The sequence below is a fragment of the Vigna unguiculata genome, unplaced genomic scaffold (assembly GCF_004118075.2).
Source record: "Vigna unguiculata cultivar IT97K-499-35 unplaced genomic scaffold, ASM411807v1 contig_632, whole genome shotgun sequence".
In the NCBI taxonomy this organism is placed as follows: Eukaryota; Viridiplantae; Streptophyta; class Magnoliopsida; order Fabales; family Fabaceae; genus Vigna; species Vigna unguiculata.
In genome coordinates this window covers 6,786-22,216 of record NW_021011354.1, presented here as the reverse complement: position 1 = coordinate 22,216, position 15,431 = coordinate 6,786, and the positions used below count along the sequence as shown (strand labels likewise).

At 39.7% G+C, this 15,431-nt stretch overlaps 1 protein-coding gene across 1 annotated transcript; it reads left to right on the top strand.

Moving 5' to 3' along the window:
• Nucleotides 1-14,331: 14,331 nt before the first annotated feature.
• LOC114172513 lies at nucleotides 14,332-15,132 on the top strand. The gene has a single exon (XM_028056963.1). The coding sequence runs from the start codon at nucleotides 14,332-14,334 to the stop codon at nucleotides 15,130-15,132; it is 801 nt and encodes a 266-aa protein (XP_027912764.1).
• Nucleotides 15,133-15,431: the final 299 nt, after the last annotated feature.

Genomic DNA, 15,431 nt, shown 5'->3' with positions numbered 1-15,431 from the left:
CGGAAGTTTTTCCCTCCAAACTGTCGCACTTTTTGATACCGGTGCTGACTCCAATTGTATTCTCGAAGGACTCGTACCTACGAAATACTTTCATAAATCTTCTGAAAAACTTCGAACGGCTAATGGATCACGCCTGAAGATTCAGTACAAACTCCCCTCTGCCATAATAAAGAATGATGGTCTCCAGGTTGAAACCCATTCCTTTTGGTCAAAAACCTTTCGAATGAAGTTATCCTAGGAACTCCATTCATCAAAACTATTTTCCCAATCACTATCACCAATCAAGGTATCTCTACCCAGTATTTGGGAAAACTATTTGTTCAAATTCCTGAACAACCCAATTCATCGAAGCCTCAATCCTATAGAGGCAAAACAGAAACAAATCAATTTCTTAAAGATGATCTTTCTTTTGAGACAATCAGAAGCCAACTAACCAAATCTTCCATCCAAACGAAGATTTCTAATCTTCATACTCGAATACAGAACACAGTTTGTTCTGAACTCCCTAACGCTTTCTGGGAAAGAAAGAAGCATATGGTTGATCTCCCTTATGAAAAGGACTTCAATGATAGGCTTATCCCAACCAAAGCCCGTCCAATCCAGATGAGTCTTGAACTCGTCAGACACTGTCAATCTGAGATTAATGACCTTCTGGCAAAGGGATTAATCCAAAATCTAAAAGCCCTTGGTCTTGTGCGGCATTTTATGTTAACAAGGCTTCTGAAATCGAACGAGGATCTCCTCGCCTCGTCATTAATTACAAACCGCTTAATCAAGCCCTCCAATGGATTCGATATCCAATCCCAAACAAAAAGATCTTCTTGGACGACTCCATTCTGCAAAGATCTTTTCCAAATTTGACATGAAATCTGGCTTCTGGCAAATCCAGATTAATCCCAGTGATCGTTATAAAACAGCGTTCACTGTCCGTTTGGTCAGTTCGAATGGACCGTTATGCCTTTCGGGCTTAAAAACGCGCCATCCGAATTTCAAAAGATCATGAACGACATCTTCAATCCCTACTCCAATTTTTGCATTGTTTATATTGATGATGTCCTAATCTACTCTCAATCGCTGGATCAGCATTTCAAGCATCTTGAGATTTTTCTCAAACCGTCCAAAGAAATGGTCTTGCCATTTCCAAAACTAAAATCAATCTGTTCCAAACCAAGATTCGTTTCCTTGTCACAACATTCATCAAGGAACTATTGAGCCTATCAATCGGGTCATCGAATTTGCTGACAAATTCCCCAGTCAAATCTTGACAAAACTCAACTCCAGAGATTTCTGGGTTGCTTAAACTATGTGGCTGATTTCTTCCCTCAGCTCAACAATGTCATCAAGCCACTTCATGATAGGCTTAAGAAAATCCTCCTCCATGGACGGATGTCCATACCGACATTATCAAACAAATCAAGATCCAAGTTAAAGACCTTCCCTGTCTTTATCTTCCTAATCCCAATCTCTTAAAAATTGTCGAAACTGATGCCTCAGACATAGGTTATGGTGGCATTCTCAAACAGCGTCTGCATAATTCTGAAAATTGCATCGCTTTTACATCAAACACTGGAACAAGGCACAACAGAACTACTCAACTATAAAAAAGAAGTTCTGGCCATTGTCCTGTGCATTTCAAAATTTCAATCTGATTTACTAATCAAAATTTTTAATCCGAGTTGATTGTAAATCTGCTAAAGACATTTTGTTAAAGATGTTAAAAATTTAGCTTCAAAACAAATTTTTGCCCGATGGCAAGCAATCTAAGTGTTTTTGATTTTGATATTGAATTTATCAAAGGCACCTCAAATTCTCTTCCTGACTTTCTTACCAGAGAATACCTTCAGGGAAAAGTGCAGGAAATACCCAGCATGGGACCAAAGTCAAATAAAGCCTAAAGGCAACAAAGGCAAATCCATTGACCTATCATTTCCTTCTTCAAAGAAGAACCAATCTGGGCTCCAGCCCAAAAATCTGGGTCTCAAACCCAAGCTGAGTCATCAACTCAGAAATCCCCAGCTGAGCTTTCAACTCACTGATAATCTCTGGATCCACCCAGAAAACTGCCCATCAAATATGCTATGGCCATCCCTACTCTTCTGCCTTCCAAGATCAGGGTCTGACCAAGCTCCCCAGCAAAGCTGGAAACAAATTTTGGGAAGAACCTGATATCTTCCCAAAATCTGAAGGACATAATTTCTTCTTTAGCCCAGTCTAAAGTTACCCTTCATCCCAAACATCGGGAAAACAATAGTTCCCAACCCCAACCAATCACCCAGAAAAAACCCTCCATTTACATGTGAAAGACTCGTTCCTTCCCACTGTTCAAATGGAACCTGAGTTCTGGGATTCGAATCCCTCAAAAGTTTGTTCAAAATCTTTCCATATGGATTTTTGTTCAAACCCAATCATATAAATAAAACCCAAAGGTTTTATGAATTTATCTTGGTAGACTCTAAGTCTGTTGAGATAAACATCAATTGATAAATCGGATAGTGAGAATATCACCATTCGACTATCCAAATTTTAAAATTTTGTCTTCAAAGATTTTAAAACCAACAAATTTTGAAATTTTCCCAGCCTTTTGACCCAATCGGTTACAGCTACTGGGATTATCAAGCAGCCTGGACTAATGTCTTTTGGCTTTCAAACAAGACTGGTAAACATTCTTGGTTGATTTATTTCAAAAAGAATGTTCGCTATTCTTTTCCCCAATGGTTCTCTAACTGGTGGGACTCATTTGGCCAATCCAAAAATCCTTCCTGACCCAGTTCTCGAAGGTTTTAATCAGTTCAAAACTCGATTTGGAAATGAGACACCCTTCCATGTTTCACTCCATTTCTTTTCAAAATTCTCGCTTGCCTGGATTTTCGCCTGGCAACACCAATTTCGGAAGGATCAATCCTCCAAGTTACTCCCAGTACTTGGAAAACAACTATCTGTCAAATGGTGGGACAATTTTGACGCCACCCATGCAAATGCCAAGGGGTTTCATCTTGGTTCAAGAAAAACCCTAAGGCCCTCAAGCTTGCCGATCCAGAAACCAGCCAGTTTCTCAACCGGAAAGCCAAATCGCCTCGGCAATAGCAGCATCAGCTAATGATGAAACATTAGCCAAATCTCCATCAAATCCTTGGTCTCCTTCAACCGACTCAGAAGGAAGCTCTTCCAAGGCAAACTAAAAGACGTCCAAGGCATCCTCGTCATCTTCATCAGGATCTTATTTCCAGAACGAAGATATGTGCTTCGGTATGACCTAGAAGGATCTGAAGAAGAAGCAGTCTCAGAGTAACCAAAACAGTATTATACTGTATTTTACTGTTCAAAAATACGGTATATACGGTTACTATTCAATCCTGCGGATACGGTATTGTTGCTGTAGCGGACTGCGGATACGGCACTGTTACTGTAGCGGAAAATCTCATTTTACTGTTGTAATAGTAATTTACTGTTGTAATAGTAAAATTTTGTCTATTTATTCAATCACTCACCTATTGTCAAGGTGTGCAATTTTTTAGAGAGTTTTAGAGAGAAAAGCTCCAACTCCCCTCCCCCTCTTGTAAGATCCTCTCTCCTTCAATCAATACAACTCTTTTGTATTATATTTCTTAGCTAATCTTTCTCTTCTCAACCCAGTCCGCCCTCTCAGTTGGCTCTGCCGCGGTTGGGCTTTAACTAAGTTTAATGTTTTAAGCTTTTATTTCCTAGTCTTTTATTTATTTTATTGTTTATTTTCTTGCATGAACATACTCTCCGCCTTCCGATGATCCTCCCCGTCTGATCCTTGGGCGTCTTGGTATCAGAGCCTGATGGGGAAGTAGGATTATATGGCTGGATCTAACATGTTTATTCAATATTAGGCTCTTATGTAATATTATTCTGCTATATTGAGTACTGGGGAACCAAAAATATGCCATTTAATTAAGGTTAAAAGCTTTCTGTTAAAACTGTAAATTCACTTGTACCACACCTTAGCTAGAGCCGGAACAGTTGCCTTTGCGAGGTGGTATATATGGGCCCTAGATGTGACGCGGTAAGGCCCAAGGGGCAGTAAGTCGACACTGTGGGACACCTGAGACCGAAGTAAAGACAGATGGACTTGAAATCTGGACTAAGGTAATGTTGTAAAGTTTAAATTTTGTTAAAATCGAAATTAATTTTGCTGACTAAAAGATTGACCGGATACATCAAACACTGCGCGTATCTTGGACTATATTGCTTGTAGTGGGCATATAGTTTTGAGGTATACACTAGAGGAGTGCCTCGGCACTTGGGGTCAAGAGATCCCCTTTGCTCGCAGTTGGTGCTTACACGAAGGTCAAATGATTAGTTGGTTGGTTAATTAAAAAACAAAACTAAAAAATTATAAAACTCAACAAAATCCCCATGTATTCTATTAATAGCTATGAATACTATTATCTGATAGTCTTTTGTTGAAATGCATGTTATATTCGTTCATATCCTGCTACTGAACTAGATGAAGGCGATGATACTAGGATTTTATTCAATCGCTTGCACTCATTCTTCTGCTCTTCTCTCCCTCTCTTCTACATCCCTTTATTCCCTTCTCATCATGCTAAACTCCCTCCTTTCTAAGCTTTCTTTCAAATCATCCCAACCGGGATCCTCATCGCTCCAAGAGCACCAACCCAGATCCACTTCAAACGTTTTCGATGAAGAATATTGCTTCGAAAACCACAATCAGGAGCTTGACGATTGGCAGCTCCCAAAGATCTCAAACAATGAAATCTACAAACTCGATGGTAGTTGGTTTAAACAAGCCGATTATATCATCAAAACAACCGAAAAACAAATCCCTCTTACTTCTGAGGAAGAAGAATTCCATCTTTTAGATGATCAAACCCTTAGGAATCAAGCCAAAAAATACAACTATCTTCACATAGGATGTATTCAAGTAGCTATAAAACCTCTAGGAATAGAAGGTTTAGATTCCTCAATCTTATGCTGTCTTAGGGATATCCGTCACTACAGATTCGATCAATCCCTCATAGGCACCATAGAACGTCCTTAGCTAAAGGACCAATCTTTTTCAATTGTTTTCCCAATCGGACTATTAGTCTTAAAGATAGAAACATCCGAGATGCACTCTATCTCCAAATCCAAACTAAGGGTCTCCAAATGAAACCTGGATCCATTCCCTTAGCCTTAATCTATAGGATTCAATATAAGGTCATGAATTCTATTAGTTCCAAAGTTTACAAATCTCCAGAAATAGGTTCAACTACCCTTTTTCTTACTGACTTTAGTAAGGCTAACGTAGTAGTTCCCACTTCTATCAATTGGGATGAAGTATCCCTTCCCGAATCTTGGACTGTGACTAGATCGGTTACAGCCGCTCCTAGACCAACCCCTGAGATTAGGGAAATCAATCAAGACCCAGCTGGTGAAGTTACTATAACCTTTAACAGGAGTAGTTCCTTTAAAACCACTAGGTCATTAGGATCTAACTCTGTTAGATCTACCAACTTTAGGTCGGCTAGAAGATCTTTCTCTTCAGTCCCTTCTTCAGTTCGTCTCGCCGGGATCGATACTGCCTCTCAAATCCCTCGACCCATCTATTCCAATATGGAAGATGAACCTAGATCAGAGATTCACTCTCCAACCCAATCTGAAATGCAATATGGTTATCATGAATAGGTACACCATAGACAAGCCTACCCTTCAGCGTGAGTTCTTTTCTGAGGAATGGACAACTCAGAGAAATTGGTTCGTTGAAAATTTTAAGGGTCAAAAGACTAAAATCGTAGAATTTTCTACAAATTCCTAGAAAACGTCCAATGTCATGTCTGTTTCTTTGATTGGTTTAATGTTTATTTGTTAACAAATAATATTGAACCTCCATGGAACGTTACAATCTCTCAGGATTCTGAGATGAACACAATCACTGCCTGGCATAGGAAAAATGGTGAGTTAGTTAAGTCTAGCCTCCCTCCTTCCAGTAGTTTCTACATCCCAGGCTTAGGAGATAAATACCTTGCATCTCCTTTCAAATATAAGTCTGATGATACCGTAGGCGCCCAAGACATCAAGGCCCTTATGGAACAAAGCAACTACACTAACCAATATCTCCAAACCATAGGAGAAAAGCTTAGTGAAGTTAAACCTATCCCTGAAACTAAAACTAAGGACTCCACTGAGCCTGATCCTTTAGTTCAAACTCAGGTCAAACCATTATTCAAACCTTCCAATCTAACTGAACAAACTAGGCAGAAACTTAGACTTGTTCACCTTGACTGGAAGAAATCTATAGGAGAATCCATCAGTTCTAGAGCAGAATCTAGGCTTCCTCCTGTAATCGAAGACACTCCACCCGGCAGTAGCACTAGACCTATTACCCGGAGTACTTCCCAAAAGGAAAAAGAACAGAATCTTAGGATTAACAAATTAGGAACATCTTCCGTAGGCTCAGATGCGGAAAGCCAACCTAATTCTGACTCTAAATCTGTTCTAAGTCTTAATCCTGTAATCAACAAGGCAGCCAACTGGAAGCAGCCTTCCAAACTCTACTATAATCGTGCCACAGCTCCAGATTTATTACTGGAAGAAAAGAATGGTCAAAGTTTCCGATCATTCAGCGCAAACAACATCTATGAATGGAACATAGATGGTCAATCCGAGTATAATATACTCAACACCCTCCAACACATGACTATGGTCTCAACTGCATACCAAGCCTCCTTGGATAGCTCAGACCAAACCATTGTCGAAATCTTGACCTCAGGCTTCTCAGGTCAACTTAAGGGATGGTGGGATAGCTACCTCTCTGACGAACAAAGAGACCAAATTCTCAATGCGGTCAAAACCGATGCTGACGGAAATATCATCACTAACAGGGGCGAACCTGTCCCTGATGCCGTCAACACTCTCATCATGTCAATCGTTCAACATTTCATAGGAGATCCTAATATCTGGCGAGATCGTTCAGGTGACCTCCTATCCAAACTTAGGTGTAAAACCTTAGGTGGCTTTAGGTATTATAAAGATACCTTCCTCACTAGAGTTTTTACCCGTGATGATTGTCAACAACCATTCTGGAAAGAAACTTTCCTAGCAGGCCTTCCTAAATCTTTAGGAGACAAAGTTAGGGAAAAGATTCGAACCCAGTTTAATGGCGAAATCCCTTACAACCAGTTAAGTTATGGCCAGCTCATAGCTTACATCCAAAAGGTAGGTCTTAAGATTTGCCAAGACGAGAAGATCCAGAATCAATTGGCCAGAGAAAGAACCCAGAACCGTAAGGATCTAGGTAGTTTTTGCCAACAATTTGGACTTCCTTGTTCCGACAAACGTTCTGGACCTAGAACTAAATCCAGAAAAACCCAGAGGGTCCATAAATCCAGAACCCAGGATAATCATCCGGTTAAACCTCATAGGTCTGACCAGCAATCCAGAACCAGAATTAAACGGTCTAGTAACCGCCAAACTCAATCCAGATCTGCTAGACCCTCGAAGTCAAAGTCTACGCATATCTCCAACCAATCCTTTGACAAGCCTAAAGAAACTAGGACTTGTTTCAAATGTGGCCGGCAAGGTCATCTTGCCAAACAATGTCGTATTGTCTCTTCCATTGAAGAACTCAATCTCGAAAAATCTAAAACAGAGGAACTTCTGCAACTCTGTTATAATCTCTCCGAAGAAGATTGCGATGAATCTTCTGGAGAAATCCAAGCTGATGATGATCTTTCGTCATCCTCTGATGAGAGTTCTGACTCTCCTACAATCAATGTTCTTCATAATGATGAACAAAACCTGCTAATCGATGCAATCAAATCCATTCAAGATCCTCATGAACGAGAAGAATATCTTGATAAACTCAAAATGATTCTTAGAAAACCTGATCCTAGCCAACCTAAATCTAGTAATAGGTTTGTTAGTAATAGGTTCGATCTTACCCAAACTCTAAAGCGTTTAGAAAAATCCACAGCCAAGCCTGTAACAATCCAAGATCTTCAAACTGAAATTCATCTTTTAAAAGATGAAGTTCGAAATCTTAAACATCAGCAGCAATTACATCAAAATGTAATTACTCAAATCACTGAAATCCTCTCTGATCATCCTAATGATGATGATCATATCAAAACTTCCAGTTCCAATCCTAGTAGTGATTCGGAACCTGATAATTTGTTTGCAGCGCTTATCAACCGTTGCACAATTCAAAAATTCTACATTCCAATCCATATTCAAATCGGAAGTTTTTCCCTCCAAACTGTCGCACTTTTTGATACCGGTGCTGACTCCAATTGTATTCTCGAAGGACTCGTACCTACGAAATACTTTCATAAATCTTCTGAAAAACTTCGAACGGCTAATGGATCACGCCTGAAGATTCAGTACAAACTCCCCTCTGCCATAATAAAGAATGATGGTCTCCAGGTTGAAACCCCATTCCTTTTGGTCAAAACCTTTCGAATGAAGTTATCCTAGGAACTCCATTCATCAAAACTATTTTCCCAATCACTATCACCAATCAAGGTATCTCTACCCAGTATTTGGGAAAAACTATTTTGTTCAAATTCCTGAACAACCCAATTCATCGAAGCCTCAATCCTATAGAGGCAAAACAGAAACAAATCAATTTCTTAAAAGATGATCTTTCTTTTGAGACAATCAGAAGCCAACTAACCAAATCTTCCATCCAAACGAAGATTTCTAATCTTCATACTCGAATACAGAACACAGTTTGTTCTGAACTCCCTAACGCTTTCTGGGAAAGAAAGAAGCATATGGTTGATCTCCCTTATGAAAAGGACTTCAATGATAGGCTTATCCCAACCAAAGCCCGTCCAATCCAGATGAGTCTTGAACTCGTCAGACACTGTCAATCTGAGATTAATGACCTTCTGGCAAAGGGATTAATCCAAAAATCTAAAAGCCCTTGGTCTTGTGCGGCATTTTATGTTAACAAGGCTTCTGAAATCGAACGAGGATCTCCTCGCCTCGTCATTAATTACAAACCGCTTAATCAAGCCCTCCAATGGATTCGATATCCAATCCCAAACAAAAAAGATCTTCTTGGACGACTCCATTCTGCAAAGATCTTTTCCAAATTTGACATGAAATCTGGCTTCTGGCAAATCCAGATTAATCCCAGTGATCGTTATAAAACAGCGTTCACTGTTCCGTTTGGTCAGTTCGAATGGACCGTTATGCCTTTCGGGCTTAAAAACGCGCCATCCGAATTTCAAAAAATCATGAACGACATCTTCAATCCCTACTCCAATTTTTGCATTGTCTATATTGATGATGTCCTAATCTACTCTCAATCGCTGGATCAGCATTTCAAGCATCTTGAGATTTTTCTCAAAACTGTCCAAAGAAATGGTCTTGCCATTTCCAAAACTAAAATCAATCTTTTCCAAACTAAAGTCCGTTTCCTTGGTCACAACATACATCAAGGAACTATTGAACCTATCAATCGGGTCATCGAATTTGCTGACAAATTCCCCAGTCAAATCCTTGACAAAACTCAACTCCAGAGATTTCTGGGTTGCTTAAACTATGTGGCTGATTTCTTCCCTCAGCTGAACAATGTCATCAAGCCACTCCATGATAGGCTTAAGAAAAATCCTCCTCCATGGACTGATGTCCATACCAACATCATCAAACAAATCAAAATCCAAGTTAAAGAACTTCCCTGTCTTTATCTTCCCAATCCAAATCTCCCAAAAATTGTCGAAACTGATGCCTCAGACATAGGTTATGGTGGCATTCTCAAACAGCGTCTGCATAATTCTGAAAATTGCATCGCTTTTACATCAAAACACTGGAACAAGGCACAACAGAACTACTCAACTATCAAAAAAGAAGTTCTGGCCATTGTCCTATGTATTTCAAAATTTCAATCTGATTTACTAAATCAAAAGTTTTTAATCAGAGTTGATTGCAAATCTGCTAAAGACATTTTATTTAAGGATGTTAAAAATTTAGCTTCAAAACAAATTTTTGCCCGATGGCAAGCAATCCTAAGTGTTTTTGATTTTGATATTGAATTTATCAAAGGCACCTCAAATTCTCTTCCTGACTTTCTTACCCGAGAATACCTTCAGGGAAAATTTCAGGGAAATCACCCAGAATGGGACCAAAAGTCAAGATAAAGCCTAAAGGCAGTACAAAGGTTAAATCCATTAACCAATCATCTCCTTCTTCAAAGAAGGACCAATCTGGGCTTTCAGCCCAAAAACCTGGGTCTCAAACCCAAGCTGAGTCATCAACTCAGAAATCCCCAGCTGAGCTTTCAACTCAACTGATAATCTCTGGAACCACCCAGAAAACTTATCCATCAGATTATGCTATGGCCATCCCTACTCTTCAAGCCTTCCAAGATCAGGGTCTGACCAAGCTCCCCAGCCAAAGCTGGAAACAAATTTTCGGAGAAGAACCTGATGATCTTCCCAAAAATCTGAAGGACATAATATCTTCTTTAGCCCAGTCTAAAGTTACCCTTCACCCCAGAACATCGGGAAAACAAATAGCTTCCCAAACCCAACCAATCTCCCAGAAAAAACCCTCCATTTATCATGTGAAAGACTCGTTCCTTCCCACTGTTCAAATGGAACCTGAGTTCTGGGATTCGAATCCCTCAAAAGTTTGTTCAAAAATCTTTCCATCTGGATTTTTGTTCAAACCCAATCATATAAATAAAACCCAAAGGTTTTATGAATTTATCTTGGTAGACTCTAAGTCTGTTGAGATAAAACATCATATTGATAAATCGGATAGTGAGAATATCACCCATTCGACTATCCAAATTTTAAAATTTTTGTCTTTCAAGGATTTTAAAACCAAACAAATTTTGAAATTTTCCCAGCCTTTTGACCCAATCGGTTACAGCTACTGGGATTATCAAGCAGCCTGGACTAATGTCTTTTGGCTTTCAAACAAGACTGGTAAACATTCTTGGTTGATTTATTTCAAAAAGAATGTTCGCTATTCTTTTCCCCAATGGTTCTCTAACTGGTGGGACTCATTTGGGCCAATCCAAAAAATCCTTCCTGACCCAGTTCTCGAAGGTTTTAATCAGTTCAAAACTCGATTTGGAAATGAGACACCCTTCCATGTTTCACTCCATTTCTTTTCAAAATTCTCGCTTGCCTGGATTTTCGCCTGGCAACACCAATTTCGGAAGGATCAATCCTCCAAGTTACTCCCAGTACTTGGAAAACAACTATCTGTCAAATGGTGGGACAATTTTGACGCCACCCATGCAAATGCTCAAGGGGTTTCATCTTGGTTCAAGAAAAACCCTAAGGCCCTCAAGCTTGCCGATCCAGAAACCAGCCAGTTTCTCAACCGGAAAGCCCAAATCGCCTCGGCAATAGCAGCATCAGCTAATGATGAAACATTAGCACAAAATCTCCATCAAATCCTTGGTCTCCTTCAGACCGACTCAGAAGGAAGCTCTTCCAAGGGCAAAACCAAGAAGACATCCAAGGCATCCTCGTCATCTTCATCAGGATCTTATTTCCAGAACGAAGATATGTGCTTCGGTATGGACCTAGAAGGATCTGAAGAAGAAGCAGTCTCAGAGTAACCAAAACAGTATTATACTGTATTTTACTGTTCAAAAATACGGTATATACGGTTACTATTCAATCCTGCGGATACGGTACTGTTGCTGTAGCGGAACTGCGGATACGGCACTGTTACTGTAGCGGAAAATCTCATTTTACTGTTGTAATAGTAATTTACTGTTGTAATAGTAAAATTTTGTCTATTTATTCAATCACTCACCTATTGTCAAGGTGTGCAATTTTTTAGAGAGTTTTAAAGAGAAAAGCTCCAACTCCCCTCCCCCTCTTGTAAGATCCTCTCTCCTTCAATCAATACAACTCTTTTGTATTATATTTCTTAGCTAATCTTTCTCTTCTCAACCCAGTCCGCCCTCTCAGTTGGCTCTGCCGCGGTTGGGCTTTAACTAAGTTTAATGTTTTAAGCTTTTATTTCCTAGTCTTTTATTTGTTTTATTGTTTATTTTGTTGCATGTTTTATACTCTCCGCCTTCCGATGATCCTCCCCAAATGAAACCTGGATCCATTCCCTTAGCCTTAATCTATAGGATTCAATATAAGGTCATGAATTCTATTAGTTCCAAAGTTTACAAATCTCCAGAAATAGGTTCAACTACCCTTTTTCTTACTGACTTTAGTAAGGCTAACGTAGTAGTTCCCACTTCTATCAATTGGGATGAAGTATCCCTTCCCGAATCTTGGACTGTGACTAGATCGGTTACAGCCGCTCCTAGACCAACCCCTGAGATTAGGACTAAATCCAGAAAAACCCAGAGGTTCCATAAATCCAGAACCCAGGATAATCATCCGGTTAAACCTCATAGGTCTGACCAGCAATCCAGGACCAGAATTAAACGGTCTAGTAACCGCCAAACTCAATCCAGATCTGCTAGACCCTCGAAGTCAAAGTCTACGCATATCTCCAACCAATCCTTTGACAAGCCTAAAGAAACTAGGACTTGTTTCAAATGTGGCCGGCAAGGTCATCTTGCCAAACAATGTCGTATTGTCTCTTCCATTGAAGAACTCAATCTCGAAAAATCTAAAACAGAGGAACTTCTGCAACTCTGTTATAATCTCTCCGAAGAAGATTGCGATGAATCTTCTGGAGAAATCCAAGCTGATGATGATCTTTCGTCATCCTCTGATGAGAGTTCTGACTCTCCTACAATCAATGTTCTTCATAATGATGAACAAAACCTGCTAATCGATGCAATCAAATCCATTCAAGATCCTCATGAACGAGAAGAATATCTTGATAAACTCAAAATGATTCTTAGAAAACCTGATCCTAGCCAACCTAAATCTAGTAATAGGTTTGTTAGTAATAGGTTCGATCTTACCCAAACTCTAAAGCGTTTAGAAAAATCCACAGCCAAGCCTGTAACAATCCAAGATCTTCAAACTGAAATTCATCTTTTAAAAGATGAAGTTCGAAATCTTAAACATCAGCAGCAATTACATCAAAATGTAATTACTCAAATCACTGAAATCCTCTCTGATCATCCTAATGATGATGATCATATCAAAACTTCCAGTTCCAATCCTAGTAGTGATTCGGAACCTGATAATTTGTTTGCAGCGCTTATCAACCGTTGCACAATTCAAAAATTCTACATTCCAATCCATATTCAAATCGGAAGTTTTTCCCTCCAAACTGTCGCACTTTTTGATACCGGTGCTGACTCCAATTGTATTCTCGAAGGACTCGTACCTACGAAATACTTTCATAAATCTTCTGAAAAACTTCGAACGGCTAATGGATCACGCCTGAAGATTCAGTACAAACTCCCCTCTGCCATAATAAAGAATGATGGTCTCCAGGTTGAAACCCCATTCCTTTTGGTCAAAAACCTTTCGAATGAAGTTATCCTAGGAACTCCATTCATCAAAACTATTTTCCCAATCACTATCACCAATCAAGGTATCTCTACCCAGTATTTGGGAAAAACTATTTTGTTCAAATTCCTGAACAACCCAATTCATCGAAGCCTCAATCCTATAGAGGCAAAACAGAAACAAATCAATTTCTTAAAAGATGATCTTTCTTTTGAGACAATCAGAAGCCAACTAACCAAATCTTCCATCCAAACGAAGATTTCTAATCTTCATACTCGAATACAGAACACAGTTTGTTCTGAACTCCCTAACGCTTTCTGGGAAAGAAAGAAGCATATGGTTGATCTCCCTTATGAAAAGGACTTCAATGATAGGCTTATCCCAACCAAAGCCCGTCCAATCCAGATGAGTCTTGAACTCGTCAGACACTGTCAATCTGAGATTAATGACCTTCTGGCAAAGGGATTAATCCAAAAATCTAAAAGCCCTTGGTCTTGTGCGGCATTTTATGTTAACAAGGCTTCTGAAATCGAACGAGGATCTCCTCGCCTCGTCATTAATTACAAACCGCTTAATCAAGCCCTCCAATGGATTCGATATCCAATCCCAAACAAAAAAGATCTTCTTGGACGACTCCATTCTGCAAAGATCTTTTCCAAATTTGACATGAAATCTGGCTTCTGGCAAATCCAGATTAATCCCAGTGATCGTTATAAAACAGCGTTCACTGTTCCGTTTGGTCAGTTCGAATGGACCGTTATGCCTTTCGGGCTTAAAAACGCGCCATCCGAATTTCAAAAGATCATGAACGACATCTAAGCTCCAACTCCCCTCCCCCTCTTGTAAGATCCTCTCTCCTTCAATCAATACAACTCTTTTGTATTATATTTCTTAGCTAATCTTTCTCTTCTCAACCCAGTCCGCCCTCTCAGTTGGCTCTGCCGCGGTTGGGCTTTAACTAAGTTTAATGTTTTACTATAAAGATACCTTCCTCACTAGAGTTTTCACCCGAGATGATTGCCAACAACCATTCTGGAAAGAAACCTTCCTCGCAGGACTCCCTAAATCTTTAGGAGACAAAGTTAGGGAAAAAATTCGAACCCAGTTTAATGGCGAAATCCCTTACAATCAATTAAGTTATGGCCAGCTCATAGCTTACATCCAAAAGGTAGGTCTTAAGATTTGCCAAGACGAGAAGATCCAAAACCAATTGGCCAGAGAAAAAGCCCAGAACCGTAAGGATCTAGGTAGTTTTTGCCAACAATTTGGACTTCCTTGTTCCGACAAACCGTCTGGATCTAGGACTAAATCCAGAAAAACCCAGAGGTTCCATAAATCCAGAACCCAGGATAATCATCCGGTTAAACCTCATAGGTCTGACCAGCATCCAGGACCAGAATTAAACGGTCTAGTAACCGCCAGCCTCAATCCTATAGAGGCAAAACAGAAACAAATCAATTTCTTAAAAGATGATCTTTCTTTTGAGACAATCAGAAGCCAACTAACCAAATCTTCCATCCAAACGAAGATTTCTAATCTTCATACTCGAATACAGAACACAGTTTGTTCTGAACTCCCTAACGCTTTCTGGGAAAGAAAGAAGCATATGGTTGATCTCCCTTATGAAAAGGACTTCAATGATAGGCTTATCCCAACCAAAGCCCGTCCAATCCAGATGAGTCTTGAACTCGTCAGACACTCGTCAGACACTGATACCAAGACGCCCGAGGATCAGACGGGGAGGATCATCGGAAGGCGGAGAGTATAAAACATGCAACAAAATAAACAATAAAACAAATAAAAGACTAGGAAATAAAAGCTTAAAACATTAAACTTAGTTAAAGCCCAACCGCGGCAGAGCCAACTGAGAGGGCGGACTGGGTTGAGAAGAGAAAGATTAGCTAAGAAATATAATACAAAAGAGTTGTATTGATTGAAGGAGAGAGGATCTTACAAGAGGGGGAGGGGAGTTGGAGCTTTTCTCTCTAAAACTCTCTAAAAAATTGCACCCCTTGACAATAGGTGAGTGATTGAATAAATAGACAAAATTTTACTATTACAACAGTA